This window comes from Neofelis nebulosa, chromosome 8, assembly GCF_028018385.1.
Source record: "Neofelis nebulosa isolate mNeoNeb1 chromosome 8, mNeoNeb1.pri, whole genome shotgun sequence".
Lineage (NCBI taxonomy): Eukaryota > Metazoa > Chordata > Mammalia > Carnivora > Felidae > Neofelis > Neofelis nebulosa.
Window position 1 is genome coordinate 75111800 of NC_080789.1, and position 26886 is coordinate 75138685.

Sequence of the window (26886 nt, forward strand, 5' to 3'; positions counted from 1 at the left end):
GTTTGCCATCTGAAGAAACTGGAATGAGAAAGTTTTATTTTTGATTCCAGCAACTCCAAGCTTCATTATATATGAAAGTATTTCTTTTACTTAACACTCTCATCTTGCATTTTACTACAGACAGCTAGAAGCCACTTCAATAATTTGCAATCTCCTTAATTTTGTAGTTCTGTTTTCTTGTTAGTTCTATTTTCTGCATTACTACAGATCGTAATGTTGCTTAACTTTTTGTCACTACATAATAAATGTCCTCATTCTTCCAACTTTTGATACCATTATCCTCAATTTCCTTTCAGTTCTCACTCAGTGGCCACCTTGAGGACCCCCAGGTTACCACTAATAGTCTCTTCAAGGGCTACTATATTTTAATTTTCTCAAGGTCCTTGCAGCTGTATCCTGCCATTCCATCCCAAAGCCACGTTTTAGGTTTTTGTTGTGGCAGCACCTCACTTCCAGGTACTAAAATATGTCCAACTGTCTACTATTGGGTAACAAGCCCCAAAACTCAGTGGCTTAAAACAGCAACATTTATTTTGCTCATGAAGCAGTGTATCCAAAAGGTTGATATAAGAAATTAAAAATAAATGGATATAAATATTCATTGATTGTAAAGCTCAAGATTACTAAGATGCTAATCCCCAAATCACTATCTACAGATTCAACACAATTCCTATCAAATCTAACTAGATTTTTTTGGAGAAATTGACAGGCTGAGACCAAATCTTATATGTAAATGCTTATAAAGCTGAAATAATTATTTTAAAAAACAGGTAGTAACACTGATTTCAAAACCTGCTTATTATGAAGCTACATTAATCAAGACAATGTGTGCTGCACATAAGAAGAGATAGATCAATAGAACATAATAAAGAGTTCAAAACCACACATAGTCAAATTATTTTTGACAAAGGCATAAAGTTAATTCATTGGGTGCAAGAATTGTCTTTTCAACAAATGCTGCTGGAGCAATTAGATATCTATGTTAAAATTTTTTTACCTTATATGGTACAAAATAAATAAAAGCTGGAAATAAATCATAGACCTAAATGTAAGAACTAAATATACAAAACGTCTAGAAGGAAACACAGAGGAGAAATGTAACATCATTAATTTTTCTGAAAAGATAAATTATTTTGTTTTTATCAAATTTAGAACTTTTGCTCTTCAAAGACACCATTAAAAACTGAAAAAAAATACTATGGTCTGGTAAAAAACAGTCAAGTTTTGCTATAACAACCATTAAGGGAAGGCAAATTTGGGAAACAATTTGAGTACAATGTAATTTACAAAGTAAATTTCACAGATTGATGTGCAATTGCATCCACAAGAAACCCTATGTGAATGGACAAAACTGCACCCATTTGAACTGAGTCCCATAGGTATACACAGAATGAACACACACATATTCAAAAACCTACCACTTACCCTGATTCAGTGTATTATCTTTTATGTTTTGCCATTCTTTCACATTTGTGAAAATTATATATATAATGAATATGTGTGTGTGTGTATTCAACATCTCAAAAAAATCTGAGTGTCTTGACTCAAAAATGCTGAGCAGTGCACATAAAAGGAATGTTTTAAGTATTAAAGAAGCTTGACACAAAGCATTTTTAAAGAAATGAGAGTGGTATCTCCTCAGTAATAGGCATAAAGGAATATATATTGCAGACCATCAGCTATAACACTGAAAAAATAAAAGAAATTCCTAGGTCTTTGAGCAAGTGCTGCAAAGTCAGTAAGAAGGCAGCCTAAAGAAATAGAAGCAATGAAAAAATTACTGAGCATATGGGTTGAAGACCAAACAATTAAAAAAAATGAAAAACTTTCCCACAAAGAAAAAGCACTATCTACATACAGAAGCCTTAAGTATAAATCACCAAATCCTGCAGAAATGGTTTCTTAATGCTAGTATTGGCTAGTCTGGTGGTTTCAAACAGTGCTGGAGCTGTAGGGAAAGAAACACAAGTCTAAAATGATAGCTTTTTTCTGTCAGGATTTGGAAGGTGTAATTACACTGCATTTTGTCTTCCATTAGTGCTACTAAAACGTCGAACAGTGCAGCTGTCCTTCTCGGAAGGTAGTCTTTTTCTCTTCAGCTGCTTTCAAGATCTTCTGTCAGGCTCTGCCATTTTATTATACTGGGTCTAGACATGGATTTCAAATTATTTTTCCTACTTGGAAATTCTTGGACTTCCTGAATTTGTGAATTAGTATGCCTGATCAATTTTGAAAAATTCTCAGGCATTATCACTTTAATTTATGCCTCTTTCCCATTCTCTCTCCTCCACTGTTGATACTTCAATCAAGTATATGTTGCAACTTATATTCTATCTTCCTCATTGTTTCACTCATTTTCTTTTTTTCTTGTGCATTTTGGACAATTTATTCTGATGTATTTCACTTCAAAAATTCTCTCTTCACTTGTGTCTAATATACTGCTAGATGTACTTACTGAATTTTCAGCAGGTGGCAGAAATGGAAAACTGGAACTAGAAAACTGTAAAACTATAAAAAGTATCAATGTCAGAATTTGAATCACATCTACAAAGAAAATTCGTTCATCAATTCGTCATGGTCCCTAACTGTCAATATGGATTCTCCCAGAAGCAAACTAGAAGGCAAAACTCAAAGCAACATTTAAGTGCATGTAGTCTTGGGCAGCATTGGGGGGCGGAGGGGGGGGGAGGGATGGGAGCTGTGATTTTAAGAAAAACTTGTAGGGAAGTAGGAAAATGAGACAAGAAAGAAAGGAAGCTAATACAGGGTTTATTACCAAGCAAGCTACCTTTGTAGGCAACTTAACCCTCTGAGGAACTCTGTAAGGATAGCGTTTCTCCAACATTGGAGTGCATAAATATCATCCATTTAAGCATATATTCTTGATCCCCAGCCCACAGAGATTCTGTTTCAGTAGTTTGGCGGTAGGTTCTAAGAATCTGAACCTCTAACTCCTGCACAATAGTAATGTTAATGTTACAGGTCTGTGTGTCAAACTTTGGTGCAGAAAATGTTTCTGAGGGAGTTATCCTGCCCAAGAGGACAGTGAACTGGAGTATTTACCCACCAACTCCCATCAGTCATTGTTTTAAAAGACTTCTCTCAAACACCCTGGTACTTCCTGTCTGCCTGCACATGGTCAACACAGATGTCTGCAGCCAAGAGAAACCTCTCAGGAAATAAGTCACAGGTGCTGTCAGTTGGAAATCAGGTTGGCATGTATTTAAATGGAAAGTGCCAAGGAAGCATGAGCAGAACAATGACAGCATTTGTTACACTGCTGTATGTGGTGTCATGGGGAAAATAAACATTAACCAAGAAATTATACAAATAAATTAAAATTATGGTAAGTGCTAAAAAGAAAATTACATGAGACTATCCCTAAAGATAGCCTCATATTATTACAGATGGCAAATTACTAAAGTAGTTAATGCTGACCAAAATCACTGTTTTATAAATTTGTTAAGCGCCAACTCCAGATCAGTATCATATACATCAGCCGTTACTGACTGTACATACCTTATTTGCAGTCACTGTGATTGGTAGTTTACAATACAAATGTGTGCATAATCATTGAGCTTTCCATTTTGTTTCATTTGGATAACCCTTAGTTAAGATTTACTCATTTTATAAATCTTAAGTTGTGAATATGGAAAGAAAGCTGCTTACTTCTGTTGTTTTTTCCATTAAATGGCTTCACCAAAGGAAAACCTAAATCATATTGGATTTTAAGAAGTATGCTACAATCTATTCTACTATGTAAGATGTGTCTTTTTGATTCTGTCAATCCATATTCACTTTCCTTTCCAAATATATGCATCATCTTAAAGCACCTAAAGAATTAGCAACTGCAATGTTAGGGAACAGTCCACAAAACTACCCTTTCTTTAGGGGTTTCAAGAGCACCCTCAAATTTGATAACTTGCTTTACAAGGACTCAGTTCATTGAAAGATGTTATAGTCACGATTACAGTTTATTACAGGGAAAGAATACAGATTAAAATCAGCCTAGGGAAGAAACACACAGGACAGATTCTAGGAAAGTAATAAATGAAGAGCTTCTAGTAGACCTCTTCTGTGGAGTCATAGACTTTCCTGATATCACTGTCTGATAACATATAGTACTGCCAACCAGGAAAGTTCACCCAAACCCTAGGGTCCAGAGTCTTTACTGGGGCTACATCAGAGTGGCATGCTGACCTCAGTTTCTAACCTTAAGAAGTTGAGCTGAGACTGCTTGATTTAAGGTCTCATTCTAAATCACGCTGTTACTATCTAGCTTGGTCCAAGGTCCCCAGGCTAACAAAGACATTTCTATCAGGCATGTAGGACACTCCAAGGGTATAGAGATTACATCCCCAAAGCCAAGAGCAAAGGGAAGATCTTCTTTGGGCAAGTTTACATTCTTTACTACACTGTACCTTACCCTCCTCTATGTGTGGTCACTACACTAAAAAGCCCTGACATTCCTTTTTACCTTACTGAGCTGAACTGCCACATTATGATATTGACAAAAATATAACTACATGTAGATTTTTGTCATTAATGTGCTTTCAATACTGCTAGACTTTGATTAGCATAGTACTTGGGAAAAATCCATTTATTGATACTTGAAACCAAGCTAAGATTCACAGCTCAATCTTATTCTAGTATCACAGGTAGAAGGTCTTCTTTTTCTATATTGGTCTTCATTGCTGGGTCATATTTTGCACAATACTGCTCAGGATAATCAATTCATGACAGAATACTTTGTTTAAAATCACAATGAAAATCTGGCTTTTGAAATACTACCAATATACTTCCAGAAGATGATTACTGTACCTTAAGAAAATTATTCAGGAGCTCTTTGAGCTTCCCGAGCCTGCAAAAGTAACTTCCTAAAACTAGCTAAAAACTGAAGACTGCTACCTTTTAAACATCAGCTGTTAGTGTTTCTAAATCATTATGCTTTAGATCACTCCTACTGCACAAAATACTGATTTGATATGTGTGCATGTAACAATGGAATATCTCATCATCCTTTTCTTTAGAGGCACAGAAACTCCTAACTACATTTTTGGTTCAGTTACCTATCATAATGTCCTGTGCTGTATAATTTGTAATACATCCATACAAATGGTTGATTTCAGAGTATAAACATTTAAAATCTTGACAAAAAAAAATAAATGTTATATTGGGAACAAAGACTATATTTTATAAATGAGAAATTCTGATATAATATTTTTGAAAATAATCTTAGCAATATTAAAATTAGTAAACATAAATTACTTTTTCTAATGTTGAAGATTTCTTTTAGAAAAGCATTGACATATTTTTATAGCTTAAAGAGAAAAACATTCTCCTTTGAATACAAGCACCAACAAAAACCATTATCCAAACAAAACAGAAAATACATTTTGTCTAAAAATGCCAGAATTTTTAAATTAGGGTATAATGTTTAATGTAAGTAGTTAGAAAATATATTTCATCTAAAAATGAATGCCAGAATTTTAATGAGGGTATAATATTTAATATAAGTAGCTAACAGTGCTTGCTTCAGCAGCACATATACTAAAATTGAAACAACGCAGAGAAAACTAGCACAGCCCTACATAAGGATGATACGCAAATTTGTAATATGAGCGGCTAACAAAATTCTTATGGGACTACAAAACATATTTGACACTGTTTAGCATTATTTTCTGTCTTAAAATCTTAGAACATTTTTGCTAATAGAAGCAACTGCACTGAATTTGAAAATAAAGAAAACACAGCAGGAGGCAATTAAACATACTTTATCCATAAATAGATCATAATAATCACCATGAGAATTATAGACAGTAAATTTACATACGTATTTTTCCAAAAACTTGAAGATAGATGTTTATCTTGAAGATTAGCTACATATGTGTTTAAAGAAATATCTATGTAAAATTAATGTATACATTAAAATTAAAATGTTTTAAAACAAGCCATAAATACTTTTACCTTGTGCTTGGCTACATATTCTCATTCCTTATTACGTTAATGAAATTCTGAACATTAAGTAAAATGCTAAGACTCAGGCTGAAATTTTAGAATATTAGTCGTTCTTAAGGATTTCCTGCCCTCCAGTGGTATCTGCCTTAATATTTTCACTGCACCTTTCAACATTACAAAGACACATTGCTTCTACATTTACATTATGAAATTATATCACACTGTATGGCAGCATCTAATTTTTTTTCCATTATAGGTTCACTGTCTGTCTGGACCCATGCATCACATCTTGCAACCTGTAGAATGCAGTTATTACTGGTTATATTCTGCGAATTGTGTGCTGAATTACACTGAGACTGTGGAAACCGATCTGTATTATCTTTCATTGAGAGGTGGTCAAGATTCTCATTTTGTTCATGAATTTTGGCATTGTTTTTAATAATTCCATCACATGGAGGTTTTGGCATCCTTTCCGGATAAAAATTACTAGTTATTTGTTTGGTTCTGATGGCTCTCCTATTTGATTCTTCAACGTGCTGCAATATTTTATCTTCTTCTTCAGATAACTAAAAGAAATTCAGTAATTTTGCTGTAAATTTTTGCTCAAATTTCTAAAAATCATTCAATCACTTCAAAGCATTCTAAAATTCACACTATAGAAAATTTAAAATATAGAAAATATTGGCAGGCTGCAATTCAAAGCTGGTACACCAACAAATAGTCTTCAAACATTAATCCACTGCTTCCAGAGATTCCTCAAAAAATTAAAACTTGAACTACCATATGATTCAGTAGTGCTACTACTGGGCATTTAATCAAAGAATACAAAAACACTAATTCAAAAAGATATGTGCAGCCCTATGTTTATTGCAGCACTATTTACAATAGCAAAATTATGGAAGCAGCCCAACCCAAGTGTCCATCAGTAGATGAACAGATAAAGAAGATGTGGTATATATATACAATGGAATACTATTCCACCAGGAAAAAGAACAAAACCTTGCCATTTGCAACTACATGGAGGGACCCAGAGACTATAATGCTAAGTGAAATAAATCAGAGAAAGATAAATGCCGTATGATTTCACTCATAAGTGGAATTTAAGAAACAAAAAAATTGAACAAAGAAAAAGGAGACAAGCCAAAAACAGATGCTTAACTATAGAGAACTGATGGTTATCAGAGGGGAAGTGGGTGGGGGAGATGGATGAAATAGGTGAAGGGGAATAAGAGTACACTTATCATGATGAGCATTTAGTAATGTATAGAATTGTTGAATCTCTATTATACACCTGAAACTAACATAAGACTACATGGTAATTATACTGGTATTAAAACTTAAAAAAATAATAGCCTACTGCTTCCCAGGAGGTTATGGACTTTTAAAATAGCAAGAACAATAATAATCCTTGTATTAAAAATGCAGAAGAGCTAAGAAAGGAAAAGGGAATTTTGTCTGTTCTCAATCCTCATAATAGGCTACATCATCCCCCTACCATTTCACACAAAGAATTGATAAATAAATAATTCACTCATTGATTCATTAAGTTCAAAAATATCTAGATTGTATCTTTTATGGGTCCAGCTTCATGAAAAGTATAATTTAAGGAGAGTATCAGCTAATGGAAAATCAAATCAAATAGACAAAAGAAGTTAAATAAGTATCTTAATTGTTATCTAAAAAAGTTAAATTTTAAGAACTTTTAATAGGTGTAGATTTCAATTTGCTAGTTCGAATGTTTCAACTTCATGAAAAATTTTATCTTTTTTTTTGAGAGAGAGTGTGCGTGCAAGCAAGGGAAGGGCAGAGAGAGAGGGAAGCAGAGGATCTTAAGCAGGCTCTGTGATGACATCATCGAGCCCAATGCAGGTGAGCTCATGATCTGAGCCGAGGTCGGGTGCTAAACCGACTGAGCTACCCAAGCACCCGTTGTTTTTGTTTTGTTTTTAGAGAAATTTATCTTTTAATTACTGAACTAACGAAAGTATTTTTTACTAAAATTCCAATATAAAAGTAATGACTGTTCTAGGTTTAAAAAAAAAAAAAAAGCAAAGTTAACATAAAAACCCTGAAATAAGGTGTAGGCTGCAGTAGACTGGCATTAAAATAGAAAAAGTAAGCCCAAGAAATAACATTGACACTGGCTGGGCACAAATTTGAAAAAACAAGCTCAATACATTTATTCAAGAAAATAAATATCCATTTAGCTTCTGCAATGTGAGTGAAGTAGACACGGTTGCTGCCCTCTTAAAGCATACATTCTCACGGGTGGAAATAATACTAATCAAATAATCATGCATATGAATATCTAATTATAAATCGAGAAAAGCCTTATGAAGAACAAGTATGAAGCACTCTGAAAGCATAACTGAGAGGCTAGTTTAGATTGAGGAGCCAACGAGGGGCTTTCAGAAGAAGTGACATATTTGAACTGAGACTTAAAAGATGAATAAGAGTAAGACAAAGGAAATAGGATCTACAAATGCCCTGAAACAGAAAAGAGAATGATAAGCTAAGAAAACGAAAAGTCAAAAAGTCAGTACATGTGAAGTGTGGTGTAAAAGGGAGAACATTAGAAGTTGGAGATGTAGCCAGAGGCCAGATTACACATGGCCTGTAGCCACCCTAAGAAGGTTAGATTCGAAAGTAAAACATAAATCCACTGAATACTTAAACACAGAAATAACATGATTCAACTTAGGTTTTCAAAAGATCATGATGACTGCTAACAGAACAAAGTGGGACAAGAGTATAAGTAGAGAGATCTCGCAGGAGACCATCACAATAGTGCAAGAACAATATACTGGTACCTGAGGTTAGCATACTGACAGCAAAAGTTAAGAGAAGTAGATAAAATATGCAATTTATTTTGGAGATAGAACTGGCTGGATGAAGTGATGGAAACAATGTGGTTAAAAAAAATGATGAGCTAGAAAGAAATGGCAAAGTTAACTAAGCTTCTGGCGTGAGCAACTGAGTGGATAAAAAAGGTATCTACTAATATGGGAATTATCAATAAAACTGAGCTGGGGCAAAGACCTGTGGGTGTTCAGTTTAAGAGAAAGAAGAAAAGGAGGGGCGCCTAGGTGGCTCAGTTGTTTGAACATCTGACTCTTGATTTCGACTCAGGTCACGATCCCAGGGTTGTGGGATTGAGCCTTGCATCGGGCTCCACACTAAGTGTGGAGCCTGCTTGAGACAGGCTCTCTCTCTCTCTCTCTCTCTCTCTCTCTTTTGCTCTCTCTTCCACTCTCTCTCTCTCTCTCTCTCTCTCTCTCTTCCGCTCTCTCTTTCGCTCTCTCTCCCTCTCTGCTCCTCTCCCCTTCTTGCTTGCATGCTCTCTCTCTCAAATAAAAATATAAATGTTTCAAAAATAAAGGGAGATTTTGGTGAAATATCCAAGAAGCTATATCAAATAGGAAATTGGACATCTAAATAAGCATCTGGGCTAAAATGACAAAGATGAAAACTGTCATGAGACAGATATTATATGTTGATGGAATACAGAACATCATCTAACATTTAGAGTACAGGTTTAGAGAAGAAAAGTGTCCTGTAGCAAACCCTAAAAATTACATTTATATAGGGAGAAGGGTGGAAAAGAAGTCATCAAAGGCATAAAGTAGAATTCATTTTTTTTTTAACGTTTATTTATTTTTGAGACAGACCATGAACAGGGGAGGATCAGAGAGAGGGAGACACAGAATCTGAAACAGGCTCGAGGCTCTGAGCTGTCAGCACAGAGCCGGACACGGGGCTCGAACTCACAGACTACGAGATCACTACCTGAGCCCAAGTCGGACGCTTAACCGACTGAGCCACCCAGGCGCCCCATAAAGTAGAATTCAAAGAGGTATGAAGGAAACCCAAGATAAGTGTATTATCACAAAAGCAAAGAGAAAGAACATGTTTCAAAACAAGAAAATAATTTCTACTAATATTATTAGTTCTCATAAAATGAAAACTTAAAAATGCCCATTAAAATTGCAAGATAGAGGCCACGGGTATCCATCCTTAGAAAGAGCCGTTTGGACAGTGAGGCAGACACTACAAAAAAAAAAAAAAAAAAAAAAAAAAAAAAAAAAAAAAAAAAAAAAAGGGCAGATTAAGTGAACATGGAAGAATTAATTAAGGAGAACTCCATTTAAACTGTGATTTGTGAGAAATGCAGCATTCCCACTGAGGACATAACATGAGGACCTAACACTCCATTTATTCAGATTACATTCTTCAACATTTTATAGTTTTCTTCATCTAAGCCTTCAGACTTTTTCTACATATTCTTAGTTGTTTTAGGTTTTTAATTATTGTAAGCGGGTTCTTTTAAAAAGCATTTCAAAAGAAATCCAACTTTATCCTTAATAAGAGTGGCTTTGGTAAATAATAATGAACACATCATTTTTATAAATGAATGAATGATATTTACATTTCAATTTTACATTTGTTTATATTTTTCTTACACTTGAAGTGTTTAATATTTTTTTAAAATTTTCACTATTTATTGACAATTTTTTAGAATGTAAAGGTAACCTATGAAAAATATAAGTAATTCTAAATTAGCAGAGCATAAATTAATAAGCAAAAAAAAAAATGTAACTTACCATTTCTGAACTAGAACTGAAGCAACTATCTGTTGGCCTTGGAGAATAACTGGTAGATTGACTACTCTGTGAAGAATCAAGATCTGAAAATAAAGATTTAATTCATGAAGAATGGTATTTATATATACAAAGTATATACATAGGCAAAACTATTTGCCGGTAAAATACATTTAGTTAACATTCTACAGAGAGCTATAAAGTGTGTGAAAACTAGTTAAAATTTTGTATACTTGGGCAGCTTGCATTTCTGATAGTATTATGGATTTTATACTTAAAACATTTGTATCTATAAGTAAAATAAGAGTATATACATAAGGAAAGAAAGGATAATAAAGAATATTGGATTGTTTTTTCCCAATATATGAACCATTTATTATAAACAAATAATTTAAAAAAATTTTTTAACATTTATTCATTATTGAGAGACAGAGACAGAGCATGAGCATGGGAGGGGCAGAGAGAGGGGGAAATACAGAATCTGAAGCAGGATCCAGGCTCTGAGCTGTCAGCACAGAGCCTGAGCAGGGCTCAAACTCACAAACTGTGAAATCATGACCTGAGCCGAAGTCAGACACTTAACCAACTGAGCCACCCAGGTACCCCATATAAACAAATAATTTGAAGTGTCAACTGCAGAAAGAGGAATAAGTCAAGTTTATTAAATCCCAACATGCAGATATGCGCTAATCCAGTAAATGAAGATTAATTGTACAATCAAAACTGTATGAAAAAAATCAATTCAAGGCATCCAGTATAATATTCTTTCATTATCTGGTTCATTATCTGGAACCAGGTAACTGCAACCAGATAACTGCAACTTGATTGCAAGTAAAGTTTAAAAGTGCACCTAAGAGGCAGGTCCTAACTCCCTACAATGCATAAATACTATAAGTCAACAGTAGCTTCAACAATTCCTGTCCCTTTGTCTATGAAAATGGGTTTCCTCTCAAGAAAAGCCCAAGGAAGGGTGCAAGGGCGGCTCAGTCAGTTAAGCACCCAACTCTTGATATTCAGCTCAGGTCATGATCTCATGGTTCATGAGTTCGAACCTCATGTCAGGCTCTCTACTTCTACAAGTAGGGAGATAAAGTAACCAAAGTCAACAACAACAGGGAGCAAGTAACACTCTCCAAAAAACACCTCCTGAAGGGCCAGGCCCTGGACATGTATGACCGCTCTTTAATATAGCAGTTCTTGCAGGTACAAGGCACACAACGAGCTTTTACAACACATAAGGGACAGAAAACTAGCCAAAATGATGAAACAGAAGAATTCTCCTCAAAAGAAATTCCAGGAAGAAATGACAGCTGAAGAACTGCTCCAAACAGATACAAACAATATAACTGAACAAGAATTTAGAATAACAGTCTAAGATTAATTGCTGGGCTTGAAAAAAAGCATAGAAGACAGTAGAGAATCTATTTCTGCAGACATTAAGGAACTAAAAAATAGTAATGGTGAATTTTAAAAATGCTATAAATGAGGTGAAAAATAAACTGGAGGCAGTGACAGTGAGAAATGAAGAGGCAAGGGGGGGAATAGGTGAAATAGAAGATAAAATTATGGAAAAAGAGGAAGCTGAGAAAGAGATAAAAAAAAACTTCTGGATCATGACAGGAAATTACAGAACTAAGTGATTCAAAGAAATGGAACAATATCCATATCATAGGAATTCCAGAAGAAGAAAAGAGAGAAAGGGGCCAAAGGTGTACTTGAGCAAATCATAGCTGAGAATTCCTCAACCTGGGGAAGGAAACAGGCATTGAAATACAAGAGGCACAGAGAACCCCCTTCAGACGTAACTTGAATCAATCTTCTGCACAACATATCATAGTGAAACTGGCAAAATACAAGGATGAAGAGAGAATTCTGAAAGCAGCTAGGGATAAACAGGCCTTAACATAAAAAGGTAGACACATAAGGGTAGTAGCAGACCTATCTACTGAAACTTGGCAGGCCAGAAAGGAATGGCAGGGAATCTTCAATGTGATGAACAGAAAAAATACGCAGCCAAAACCCTTTACCCAGCAAGTCTGTCTTCCAGAATAGAAGGAGATATAAAGGTTTTCCCAAACAAAAACTGAAGGAATTCATCACCACTAAACCAGCCCTACATGAGATCCTAAGGGGGACTCTGTGAGTGGAATGCTACAAAGATCACAAAGGACCAGAGACACCACTACAAGCATGAAACCTACAGATAACACAATGACTCTTAACACCTATCTTTCAATAACACTGAATATAAATGGACTAAATATTCCAATCAAAAGACAGAGTATCAGAATGGATAAAAAACAAACAAACAAACAAGACCCATCTATTTTCTGTCTACAAGAGACCAATTTTAGACCTGAGGACACCTTCAGATTGAAATTGAAGGGATGGAAAACCAGCTATCATGCTACTGGAAGTCAAAAGAAAGTTGGAGTAGCCATACTTATATCAGACAAACTAGATTTTAAACTAAAGGCTGTAACAAGAGATGAAGGGCATTATATAATAATTACAAGTCAATCCAACAAGAAGGGCTAACAATAAATGTTTATGCACCAAATTTGGAAGCACTCAAATATATACAACAGTTAATCGCAAACATCTTATTGGTAAGCAATCTTATTGGTAACAATGTGGTAATTGCAGGGGACCTTAATACTCCACTTACAACAATAGACAGATCATCTAAACAGAAAATCAATAAACAATAGCCCTGAATGATACACTGGACCAGATGGACTTGACAGATATATTTAGAACTTTTCATCCTAAAGCAGCAGAATGCATATTCTTCTCGAGTGTAAATAGAACATTCTCCAAGATAGATCACAAATTGGGTCACAAAACAGCTCTCAATAAGATCATACCATGGACACTTCCAGATCACAATGCTATGAAACTTGACATCAACCATAGGAAAAAGTTTGAAAAACCTTCAAATGCATGGAGGTTAAAGAACATCCTACTTGGGGCGCCTGGGTGGCTCAGTCAGTTAAGCGTCTGACTTCAGCTCAGGTCACGATCTTGCGGTATGTGAGTTCGAGCCCCGCGTCGGGCTCTGGGCTGATGGCTCAGAGCCTGGAGCCTGCTTCCGATTCTGTCTCCCTCTCTCTCTGACCCTCCCCCATTCATGCTCTGTCTCTCTCTGTCTCAAAAATAAATAAAAACGTTAAAAAAAATTTTTTTTTAAAAAAAGAACATCCTACTAAAAAAAGAATGTGTCAACAAGGCAATTAAAGAAGAAACTAAAAAATACATGGAACACATGAAAATTAAAACATAACAATCCAAACCCCTTTGGGATGCAGCAAAGGCATTCCTAACAGGAAAATATACTGCAATCCAGGCCTAGCTCAAGAAACAAGAAAAATCCCAAATACAAAATCTAACAGCACACCTAAAGGAAATAGAAGCAGAACAACAAAGAAACCCCAAGGCCAGCAGAAGAGAAATAATAAAGACCAGAACAGAAATAAACAATAGAGAATCCAAAAAAACAACAGAACAGATCAATGAAACTAAGAGTTGGTTTTCTGAAAACAAACAAAATTGAAAACAAACAAACCCCTAGCCAGACTTCTCAAAAAGAAAAGAGGACCCAATTAGAAAAAAAAATCATGAAGGAAAATTGATTTATCACAATCAATCCCTCAGAAATATAAGCAATTATCAGAGAATACTATGGGAAAGTATATGCCAGCCAACAGGACAACCTGGAAGAAATGGACAAATCCCTAGACACCCACAAACTACCAAAACTCAAACAGGAAGAAATAGAAAATTTGAACAGATCCATAACTAGTAATGAAATTGAATCAGTTATCAAAAATCTCCCACTGAGAACAAACTGAGGGTTGATGGGCAGTGGGAGGGAGGGGAGGGTGGATGATGGGTATTGAAGAGGGCATCTTTTGGGATGAGCACTGGGTGTTGTATGGAAACCAATTTGACAATAAATTTCATATATTAAAAAAAAAATCTCCCAACACATAAGAGTCCTGGACCAGATGGCTTCCCTGGGGAATTCTACCAGACATTTAAAGCAGAAATAATACCTATCCTCCTCAAGCTGTTCCAAAAAATAGAAATGGAAGGAAAACTTCCAAACTCATTCTATGAAGCCAGCATTACCTTGATTCCCAAACCAGTTAGAGACCCCACAGAAAAGGAGAACTACAGGCCAATATCCCTGATGAACATGGATGCAAAAATTCTCAACAAGATACTAGCAAATCAAATTCAACAGCATATAAAAAGAATTATTCACCATGATCAAGTGGGATTCATTCCTGGGCTACAGGGATGGTTCAACATTTGCAAATCAATCAATGTGATACATCACATTAATAAAAGAAACGTTAAGAACCATATGATCCCATCAATTGATGAAGAAAAAGCATATGACAAAATTCAGCATCCTTTCTTAATAAAAACCCTCAAGAAAGTCGGGATAGAAGGAACATACTTAAACATCATAAAAGCCATTTATGAAAAGCCCACAGCTAATATCACCCTCAATGGGAGAAAAACTGAGAGCTTTCCCCCTGAGGTCAGGAACATGACAGGGATGTCCACTCTCACCACTTGTTTAACATACTGTTGGAAGTCCTAGCATCAGCAATCGGACAACAAAATGAAATAAAAGACATCAAAATTGGCAAAGAAGTCAAACTTTCACTTTTGCAGACATGATACTCTACATGGAAGACCCAAAGGACTCCATCAAAAGACTCCTAGAGCTGATAACATGAATTCAGCAGAGTCACAGGGTACAAATTCAATGTACAGAAATCGGCTGCATTTTTATACACCAATAATGAAGCAACAGAAAGACAAATAAAGAAACTGATCCCGTTCACAATTGCACCAAGAACCATAAAATACCTAGGAATAAACATAACCAAAGATGTAAAAGATCTATATGCTGAAAACTATAGAAAGCTTATGAAGGAAATTGAAGAAGACACAAAGAAATGGAAAAACATGCCATGCTCATGGGTTGTTAAAATGTCAATACTACCCAAAGCAATCTACACATTCAATGCAATCCCAACCAAAATAGCACCAGCATTCTTCTCAAAGCTAGGACAAGCAATCCTAAAATTTGTATGGAACCACAAAAGACCCCAAATAGCCAAAGTAATTTTGAAGAAGAAAACCAAAGGAGGCAGCATCACATTCCCAGACTTTAGCCTCTACTACAAAGCTGTAATCATCAAGACAGCATTGTATTGGCACAAAAACAGACACATAGACCAATGGAATAGAGTGGGTCCGGAATTGGACCCACAAGTGTATGGCCAACTAATCTTTGACAAAGCACGAAAGAGTATCCAATGGAAAAAAAGACAGTCTCTTTAGCAAATGATACTGGGAGAACTGGACAGCAACATGAAGAACAAAACTAGACCACTTTCTTACGCCATACACAAAAATAAATTCAAAATGGATGGAAGACCTAAATGTGAGACACGAAACCACCAAAATCCTAAAGGAGAATGCAGGTAGCAAATTTTTTAAAAGTTTTTAAAATTTATTTTGAGAGAGAGAGAGAGAGAGAGAGAGAGAGAGAGAGAGAACGAACGAGAACAAGCAGGGTAGGGGCAGAGAGAGAATCTCAAGCAGGCTCCACACTGTCAGTTCAGAGACCTATGTGGGGCTCAAACTCATGAACCGTGAGATCATGACCTGAGCTGAAATCAAGAGTCAGATGCTTAACTGACGGAGCCACCCAGGCATCTCCAGGTTGATGGCAGCTGTAGCACGTTCTTACTACCTTACCTCTTGAGGCAAGGGGAAACAAAAGCAAAAATGAACTACTGGGACTTCATCAAGACAGAAAGCTTCTGCATAGCAAACAATCAACAAAACTAAAATGCAACCTTCAGAATGGGGAGAAGATATCTGCAAATGACATATCTGATAAAGGGTTAGAATCTAAAATCTATAAAGAACTTATTAAACTAACACCCAAAAAACAATTAATCCGGTCAAGATGCAGGCAGAAGACATGAATAGATATTTTTCCAAAGAAGACTTAAGAAGTGCAACAGATGTGTGAAAAGATACTCAACATCACTAATAATCAGGGAAATACAAATCAAAACCATGATGAGACAGGGACCTGGGTGGCTCAGTTGGTTAAGCATCTGACTTCAGCTCAGATCATGATTTCACAGTTCGTGAGTTCGAGTCCTGCATTGGGGTGAGCTTGAGTCCTGCTTCAGGTGAGCTCGAGGCCCCACTTCTCTCTCTCTTTCTGCCCCTCAGGGTATTTTCTCTCTTTCCCATTTCTGCTCCTCACTCACTTGTGCCCTCTATCTCTCAAAAGAAAAAAAAGAAAACACTATGAGATTTTACCTCACAGCTGTCATAATGGCTAAAACTAACAACACAGGAAACAACAGGTGTTGGCAAGGATGTGGAGAAAGGGGAACTCTCTTGCACTGTTGGTGGAAATGCAAACTGGTACAACCACTCTAAAAAAGAGTATGGAGGTTATTCAAGAAGTTAAAAGTAGAACTACCCTATGATCCAGCAATTACACTACTAGTTATTTACCCAAAGTATACAAAAATACAGATTTGAAGGGGGACATGCACCCTCATGTTTATAGCAGTATTAACAATAGCCAAATTATGGGAAGAGCCCAAATATCCATTGACTGATGAATGGATAAAGAGGATGTGGTGTGTATGTGTGTATGTGTGTGTGTGTGTGTGTATACATGTATATGTATATATACACATATGTGTATATATACATATATATATATAATGGAATTATACTCAGCCATCAGAAAGAACCAAATCTTGCCATTTGCAACAACATGCATGGAGCTAGAATGTATGATGCTAAGTGAAATGAGTTAATCAGAGAAAGACAAATATCATGATTTCACTCATATATAGAATTTAAGAAACAAAAGAGATGAACATAGGGGAAGGGAAGGAAATATCTAATATAACAACAGAGAGGGAAGCAAACCCTAAGATTCTCTTACCTATACAGAACAAACTGAGGATTGTTGGAGCAGAGGTGGGTAGGAGGATGAGCTAAATGGGGGATGGGCATTAAGGAAGTAATCATTCACAATGTATTTTTTTCATTGTTGAAAGAATATACTTTCAACATGCATCTTCATTGTTTCTCTTTTTTTGCACTAGTTACAAAAAAATAATTTTTATTTTTTGACAGAGACAGAGTGTGAGTGGGGCAGGGGCAGAGAGAAAGGGAGACAGAATTCAAAGCAGGCTCCAGACTCCAAGCTGTCAGCCCAGAGCCCAACGTGGGGCTTGAACTCACAAACTGTGAAATCACAACCTGGGCCGAAGTCAGACACTCAAACTACTGAGCCACCCAGGTGCCCCTACACTCATTAATTTAAATGAAAATATCAAATAACATTCATGCTGGAATGACAGCTGTTTATTAATTGCAACCGTAGCTAGTTGGCTACTGAAACAAAGATATAGCAAAATCAACAAAAGCATTCTGAGGGGCGCCTGAGTGGCTCAGATAGTTGAGCACCCGACTTGATTTCGGCTCAGGTCATGGTCTCATGGTTCATGAGATCAAACCCCTCACTGGGCTCCACACTGAGAGCACCAATCCAGTTTGGGATTCTCTCTCTCCCTCTCTCTCTGGCCCTCTACTTGCACGCTCTCTCTCCCTCAAATACATAAACATTAAAAAAGAAAAAAAACAAAAGAGGGGTGCCTGGGTGGCTCAGTCTGTTAAGCGTCTGACTTCAGCTCAGGTCAGGATCTCACAGTTTGTGAGTTCAAGTCCCGCATCAGGCTGTATACTGACAGCTCAGAGTCTGCAGCCTGCTTCAGATTCTGTGTCTCCCTCTCTCTGTCCTTCCCTGCTCGTGCTCTCTCTGCCACTCAAAAATAAATTAACATTAAAAAAAAGAAAAAAAAGAAGAAAAAAAATTGTGTGAGAATTAGCTATACACAATGTATATGAATATTAAATCATGTTGTATACCCTAAATATATACAATTTTTAAAAATATTTATTTACTTATTTAATCTCTATGCCCAATGTGGGGTCTGAACTCATGATCCCAAGATCAAGAGTCAAATGCTCTACCAACTGAGTCAGCCAGGTGCTCCAATACATACAATTTTTGTTTGCCAATTATACCTCAATAAAACCAGAAAAAAAAAAAAAATCTCTCCTTTGACTCAGCAATCCCATTCCTAGAAATTACCCTAAAAATATACCTCCACAACTCAGCAACATATGCACAGAGTTTTTCATTGCAACATTATTTGTAAGAACAAGATCCTGGAAACAACCCAAACATCCATCAACAGGCATTAGCTGAATAAACTATAATCCATCCATATTATGGATTACCATATGGTCATAAATAAAGGATGAAAAAATGTCTAATATTACCATGGAGAACACTTCAGGATGTTTTATTAAATAAATTAATCTATTCAATTAATTTATGAAATATCCTATGTTAAATAAAAAATCTACTATTACATTTAAAGTGAGAAAGGCAAGAACTAAGTTTCATGTGTATATGTGTGTTTATAAATTTTTAGGCTGTATTTTGGGGGAAAAAACCTGGAATGATAAAACGTAAACCAACAAAAAGCAGCTACTCATCTGATGCAGAAGGAAATAGGGCAGCAAAGATAAGGATTGCAACCAAACTAATGTGTTACATATTCTAAAGATTAAATTAATTCCAAAAGAAAAAAAGTCCATAAAGATTTCTAGGTATCCTAGTAGACCTAGATATCCTGAAGAATCATTCTATCACAGAATATATAAAAAGTGCTAGAAACTTTTATCAATACAAAGACAGCATAGAATAGAAAGACCACTCAAATCTGAAGTATTTGCTATACACAGTTAATATCCAGGGATATACACATATAGGTATATAAAAGACACATCCCATAAAGAAAGCCCAACTTAAAAGAAACACAACAAACATGAAAGGCATTTCACAGATGAAACATGGATGGCCAATCGACCTAATTAATAGAGAAATAGTAATTAAAAATACAATGCAATACCAGATTGCCAACAATGAGGTACCAGACCCAGTGTTACAATATTTAACAACTAAGACTCCTACCTCTCACTATTTGAAGTTTAAAATGGCACAATTACTTTGGAAAATATTCTGCATTACCTTGATGAGGTGAAGATGTTCATACCATATGACTACTCAGTTCTGCTTGTAAAACTATATCACAGAGGAATTTTTATACACATGAGTCAGAAGAAATGTCAAGAATTGCCAAATCAACACTGCTTATCATATCAAAATATTCAAGACAACCTAAATAATCACAGCCAGTGGATGTATAAATAAGCTGTGGTACATTCCCAAAATAGTTGTAAACCATATAGTAGTAAACAAATAATGAAATGTACCAGAGTCAAAAGTATCAAAGTGAACAAACCTCAAAATACATTAGTGGGTGAACAACATCAGAAAAATATGTAGAGTTGGCCTCAATTTGTAAAAAGTTCAAAACTAAGCAATGGAAAAGTCTATGTGTGATATCACAAAAAATAAATTCAGGATAATAGTTACCTCTAGGGGGCAGGATAGGAAATGCAATTGAGAAGACCTTCAAAAGTTCTGATTATACATTTCTTAAGCTACAAAGTACATATACGGGTATCAGTTTCATTATTCATTAAACCGTACATATATATTATATATACTCATGTATAATATATACAATAAAAATAAGTGTAATACTAGTATATTCTAACATATCTATGAAATATTTGGTGGCATAAATCTGAAAAAAAAGCATTTAAAACTTAACTGATTTTCATTTAAATGTTAGTTCATTTTAAAGAATAAAATTCACTTGATAGTTATACTTACAGATTTTCTTAGATGTTGGCCTGTCTTTTAAAGAACAAGTTCCTCCTTCTTCCATCGGAATCTAGAAGAAAAACAAAATTTTAACAACTCCCAAGTATAAACAGTAATACCCCCTCATATCTCCCTCTTAATCCCACCAATTCATCTTACAGTACTTTTCCTTCACATTAATTCAACAAAGATTATTTTAATACTACAAAGAAAAATTTGCCTGTGATGAATAATAAAGTAAACAAAATTTAATAGGTTTTGAAACAGTAAGCAACAGAATAGACACTTGCTAAGAAACTTATGAAAAGTCTTGAAGTAATCATAGTAAATGCAGTTCAAAAGAGACAAATATATGAATGTAATTTGGAGATTTATTGTTATTCTCTAAATTTAAGTTGGATATCAATTTATTTATTTTCAGGTTTCTTAAATAATAAAGGCCCTCAGAAGTATGTATTTTTGTATAGAACCACTGATTTTGATTTTCATCAATTTCTATGTAATTTCTTATTTTCACTTTTTTTTCTTTTAGTCTTTTTCTCACTAAAAACCAGAATGTTTCTTAATTTCCAAGAAAGTATGGGAGGTTAAGCATCTTCTGTTGTTGTTTTTGTTGTTGATTTCTAACTTAATGAATTATTAGAAAATGTGACTATGAATCTCTCCTTAGACAAATCTCTTAAACTTTCTTTACGGCTCACTACATGAATTATATTTGCAAGTGTATCATGGACTTACAAAAAAATATACATTCTCTGTTGGTAGGATAAAGTGTTTTAAGTAAGATACAGGAGATTGGATAAAGGAGAAAGCTGCTTACCAAATTGTTTCCCTCTTCTCTTAGGCACAGAGCTAGAGTACATTTCCTAGCCTCCTTTGAAGTCTGTTTGGACATGTGATTTGAATTCTGGTCATAAGCAAAAGTGGTATATGCCACTGCTACCCCTCACCCATAAAAATTTTCCCTAAAACCTCCCACTTCTCTTTCCCTTCTGCCATCTGATGTGAACATACATTTATAAACATGGAAACCGCCAGTTAATGACAGCAAAGTCCCCACCAACTCAGGTTCCTGAATAACTTTATGCAGTAGAGCCTTTTCTCTAATCCCACTACTCAATCATTTAGAAAGTATTATATGTTCAACTCTTAAATAGCATGCAAGCCCCAGACTTGCACCACACACAAGCTGAGAAGGTTATATATACACCAAGGCAAGCACATAATACCAATACCCACCTCAGATCTGTTTATAGAGGATAAATGACAGAAAAGATCATTCCAAAGAGAAAAAAACTAAATTGTTCAAAGAATTTCCCCCCCTAATCCAGGCGAGCAAGACTTTACAATGCCTGCCAAGCTGGATTTCATAATTGGTATGGATCAGTAACTTAGTATTGCCTCTTCTTCTGTTTTAGAATTAAGTTTCTATTGCATTTATACTGTCTTTACTCTGACACTATATATTTTATGTATATCTTCTGCTATCTTTTTATTTTCAAAAGTTGATTATATTCTACATGTTTCTCTCTCCAATTTAATATTCTTTGAATCTTGATTTTTAAGAAATCAGCTTCTTGGGGCACCTGGATGGCTCAGTTGGTTAAGCATTTTTTCTCCACTTCATCAGGTTTCCTGGTGTGACATGGCAAATTCTGTGAATTCTGAAATTCTTCCATGTGTCTCCATCTCTCTAGTGATTACCTTCCTATTTTTAACAGTCATATTTAAACCTTACTCCTTTATTTAAAAGAAAAATTATTATGTGTTATTTATTTTGAGAGAGAGAGAGAGAGAGAGAGACAGAGTGCAAGTGGGGGAGGGGCAGAGAGAGAGGGAGACACAGAATCTGAAGCAAGGCTCCAGGCTCTGAGCTATCAGCACAGAGCCCTGACATGGGGCTAGAACCCATGAGTGTGAGATCATGACCTGAGTCGAAGTTGGACATTCAACCGACTGAGCCACTCAGACACCCCCAAACCTTACTCCTTTAGAATTGGTACTAGTTCAAGGTGGCAATGGAGAAGAATGCTTAACTCACCTCCTCCCACAAACACACCAAATCTACAGCTACATACAGAACAATTTCCTCTGAAAAAACCCCAAAAACTAGTTAAAAGACTCCTTCACAATGGGTGAATGTGAAAAAATCCACATGGAAACAAGTTGTGGGGTCCTGGCTGACTCAGTCACCAGAGCGTGTGACTCTTGATCTCAGGGTCATAAATTTGAGCCCCATGCTGGGTGGACAGAGTATTCAAACAAACAAACAAACAAACAAACAAACAAAAAAACTAAAAAACAACAACAACAACAACAAAAAAAAGTTGGAGAGGCTGAGGCACAATTTCACCACAAATCCTGTCATGGGCTGATAGCAACCCACAATTCAGAGGGAACCCACAACTCTAAAATTCTCCCTGAAGAGCAAGTGCTTTGAACCCTACAACTAATACCTTACCTTTAAAGACCTGCACCTGACAGACAACAACAACAAAACATCAAGTTCTGTATGCCAATGGGACTTGTGTCTATGAGAATAACAAGGCTATGGAAAACTGAGCAACAGTTCTTAAGGGGCTCACACAGGCTCCCTGTAGCTACAACTCAGGGTCTAGAAATGAGGCAGCCCACTGAAATACCCAAGTGTTTTGCAAAAGAAGCCTATGATCATTATACCTGCAGCCTGGGGCTTCTAATTAAACTCACATTAAAGGACCAACTTTAATCCTTTCCAGAGACATCAGAGACTGGGTGCTATCTTTGTGCTCACCCTCCGACCCACTCCAGGTAACTAGTATCTCCCAATAAGGAAACCGTGCACATGTCTGGTGCCCTGGGTTTTGTGGCTGCTGCCCAGGGGACACCCTTGATTACTTAGCTCTGGCAGGCAACAGGTTCCAGGCTCAGACCTTGCATTTGCAGGTCCCATAGGACTGTAACAAACAGAAAAAGAGTTCTGAAACAGCTACCCCGGCAGGGGACAGGAGTGAGAGAAAGCAGAATGAAATGCAACCCCAATCTTTCTATGAAAGAGGCTTATCTAATTATCTTAAATCTTCAGCCTGAGGGGCAGGATTCTAAGTAACACACATTTACAGGCCTACTGAAATATTCTCCCAAGACTGCAGAGCTCAGCAGGAACCACCTTCACACTCTCCTTCTGCCATCTTCCAGGCTGTAGGTACTGCCAGAAAACAATGCCAATGCACACGTAGAGCCCCAGTTTTTGCAGCTGCTGCCCAGCGGATGTCCTTTGATCATCAGCTCTGGTAACCCCCAGAGCTCTCGTAGGTCCCACAGGACTGTAACAGAGTTCTTAACCAGCTACCTATCCAGGGACTAATGATGAGGCAGACCAAAACACCTATTCTTTCTGTGGAAGAGGCCTATTAGCTTATATTAACACCTGTAACCAGAGGGGCAAGCTTGTAATTAAACACAAATCTAGGGGCCGCCTGTAATCATCTCCAGATACCGTACAGGCCAGCAGGTACCATCTTCACACTCTCCCTCTGCCATGCCCCACATTGCTGGTGTCACCAAGAAAGGAACTTGTATAAACACCCAGCATCCTGGCTTTTGTGGCTGCTGCCCAGAGGACACATCCTTTGATAGGCTGGCTCTGATGGAGAGCAGGGTTTAGGTTCACAGATCCAACAGGATTACAGCAAACAGAGAAACACTTCCTAACTGGCTATCACATGGGCTCAGAGCAGAGGGAACAGACAGATGCTCACCTCCAAGTCTTACCATCAAAGAGGTAAATTTGCATACTTTAAAAAATCCCACCTGAGGGTGTGGCTTCCAATCAACCTGGTTACTGACTGAGATCCTTCCCAGTGGGACACTGGCAGGTTTTGGCATACACTCAACTACTGGGAGCTACTTAAAAATAAAGCAGACTACTTGGAAAATCACAAAGGTTTGAGAGACAACAAAGAGATAGGGCAGGATTGAAACAGATTTTATTTCGCAATCAAGGCCCTACCTTCGAGACTAGAAGTGTCTGTTTTATCTAACACACAGAAACCAACAAAGTCAAAGCATTTGAAGACACAGAACAGCATGTTCTAAACAAAAGAAAAAAAAAAAAAACTTAAGAAAAACCCATCAGTGAAATGAAGATAAGTGATTTATCTGGTAAGAGTTCAAAATAACAATCATAAAAATGCTCTCCCTGAGGTCAGAAGCACAATGCAAGAACTAAGAATTTCAACAAAGAAATAGAAAATATAAGAAATTACTGAACAGAAACCACAGAGCTAAGGAATACAATAACTGAAAAATGTAATAAAAGGAATAGAAAACTTGATGAAGCCAAAGGATAAGGAATTCAAAGACAGGTCAGTGGAATTTATCAAATCAGAGAAGCAACAACAAAAAGGAATTAAAAAAATGTAAATAATATAAGGGATTTGGGGACAATATAAAATAAACCAATATTTATATAATAGGAGCTCCAAAAGAAAAATAAGGACACAGGGACAGAAAACTTATTTGAAGAAATTATGGCCGTCAACTTCCCTAACTTGGGGAATGAAACAGACATCCAGAGCCAGGAAGAACTTGGAGTTCCAAATAAGCTGAACCCAAAGAGACCCACATCAAGATACATAATTAAGTGATCAAAGATAAAGACAAGATGAGAATTTTAAAAGCAGCAAAAGAAAAACAACTTGTTACATACAGGAAAACCCCATAAAACCATCATCAGACTTTTCAGGAGAAACTCTGCAGGCCAGAAGGGAGAGGCACAATATATTCAAAGAAAAAAAACTATCAACCAAGAATATTCTACCCAGTAAAGGTGTCCTTCAGAATAGAAGGAGAGATAAGCAAAAGCTAAAGGAGTTCATCTCCACTAGACTTGGCTTTATAAAAAATGTTAAAGGGATTTCCTTAAGCTGAAATAAAAGTTATCAATTAATAACAGGAAAACATATGAAGGTATAAATTTTACTAGTAAAGGTAAAAATATATTAAATTTCAAAAAATATTGTAAAGGCTAATATTGAAAAGTTAATAAAGCTAGTATGAAGGTTAAAGACAAAAGTAGTAAAAACAACAACTACAATAATTTGTTAATAAATACATAAGATGAAAAGAAGTTGTGACATCAAAAACATAAAATGTTGGGGGGTTAGTAAAACTGTAGAGCTTAAAAATGCATTTGAACTTAAGTTTTTATCAGCTTAAAATGGACCATTATCAGAAGTTGTTTTATATAACCCTCATGGTAACCACAACGCAAAAGCCTATAGTAAATAAACAAGACATGAAAAGAAAAGAAACTAAGCATAACACAACAGAAAAATCACTAAATTACAAAGGAACAGAGCAAGAGAAGAAACAAAGGAATTATAAACCAACCAAAACATGAGTAAAATGGCAATAAACCCATGTCTATCAATAATGACAAATATAAATGGACTAAATTTCTCCAATCAAAAGAGACAGAGTGACCAAGTGGATTAAAAAAAAAAAAAAGACCCATGTATATGCTGCCTTTGAGAGACTCATTTCACACATAAGGACACACACACATACTGAAAGTGAAATGATGGAAAAAAGACATTTCATGAAAATGGAAACCAAAAGAAAACTGGAATAGATACACATATATCAGACAAAATAGACTTTAAAACAAGACTATTGTAAGAGGCAAAGAGGGTCATAGTATAATGAAACAGGGTGAATCCAAGAAGAAAATACAACTTTTGAAAATATGTATGTACCCAACATAGGAGTAGCTAAATATATAATTGTAGGGGACTTTAATACCCCATGTTCATCAACTGACACATCCTCCAGACAGAAAATCAATAAGGAGACACTGGCCTTAAATGACACTTTATATCAGATGTACTAAACAGACATATACAAAGCATTTCATCCAAAAACAATAGTGCACACATTATTTCCAAGCACATACTAAATATTTTCCATGACAGACTGTATATTAGGCCACACAACAAGTCTTATTAAGTTTACTAAGATTGAAACCACATCAACCATGTTTTGAAACCGTAATGATATGAAAATTTACAAGGAGGAAACTGGGAAATTGACAAATACATGGAGATTAGACAACATGCTCCTAAACAACCAATGGATGAAAAAATAATTTAAAAAATTTTAAATATCTTGACACAAATAAAAATGGAAATACAAAATACCAAAACTTTTGGGATGCAGCAAAAACAGATCTAAGTGGGAAGTTTGTGGTGATAAACACCTACCTTAAGAAACAAGAAAGATCTCAACAACCTAACTTTATATCTCAGGGAACTAACAAACTGAACCTACAGTTAGTAGAAGAAAGTAAATAACAAAGATCAGAGTAGAAATAAATGAATTAGAAACTAAAAAGACAATACAAAAGATTAATGAAACTGAGAGTTGGTTGTTTGAAAAGATAAAAAAAAACAAAAAACAAACGATGAACTGTTCAGCCAGACTCAA

General features: G+C 35.9%; 1 protein-coding gene and 1 pseudogene across 4 annotated transcripts in view; one reads left to right on the forward strand and one right to left on the reverse strand.

The window, feature by feature from the left end:
* Positions 1-3955: 3955 nt before the first annotated feature.
* The window catches only part of C8H12orf40 (chromosome 8 C12orf40 homolog), a 257398-nt gene continuing 234467 nt past the window's right edge, over positions 3956-26886 (reverse strand). For 3 of the 4 annotated variants that reach the window (XM_058743119.1, XM_058743120.1, XM_058743118.1), the window contains 3 exons: positions 20431-20491; positions 10560-10642; positions 3956-6524 (listed from right to left, as the gene is read on the reverse strand). In XM_058743119.1, coding sequence (XP_058599102.1) covers positions 6162-6524; positions 10560-10642; positions 20431-20491 — 507 coding nt within the window. In that variant the 3' untranslated portion in view covers positions 3956-6161. The remainder of the gene's footprint in view (positions 6525-10559; positions 10643-20430; positions 20492-26886) is intronic. The other variant, XR_009265780.1, reaches the window with a different exon arrangement.
* LOC131484162 (U6 spliceosomal RNA) lies at positions 5527-5639 on the forward strand (annotated as a pseudogene).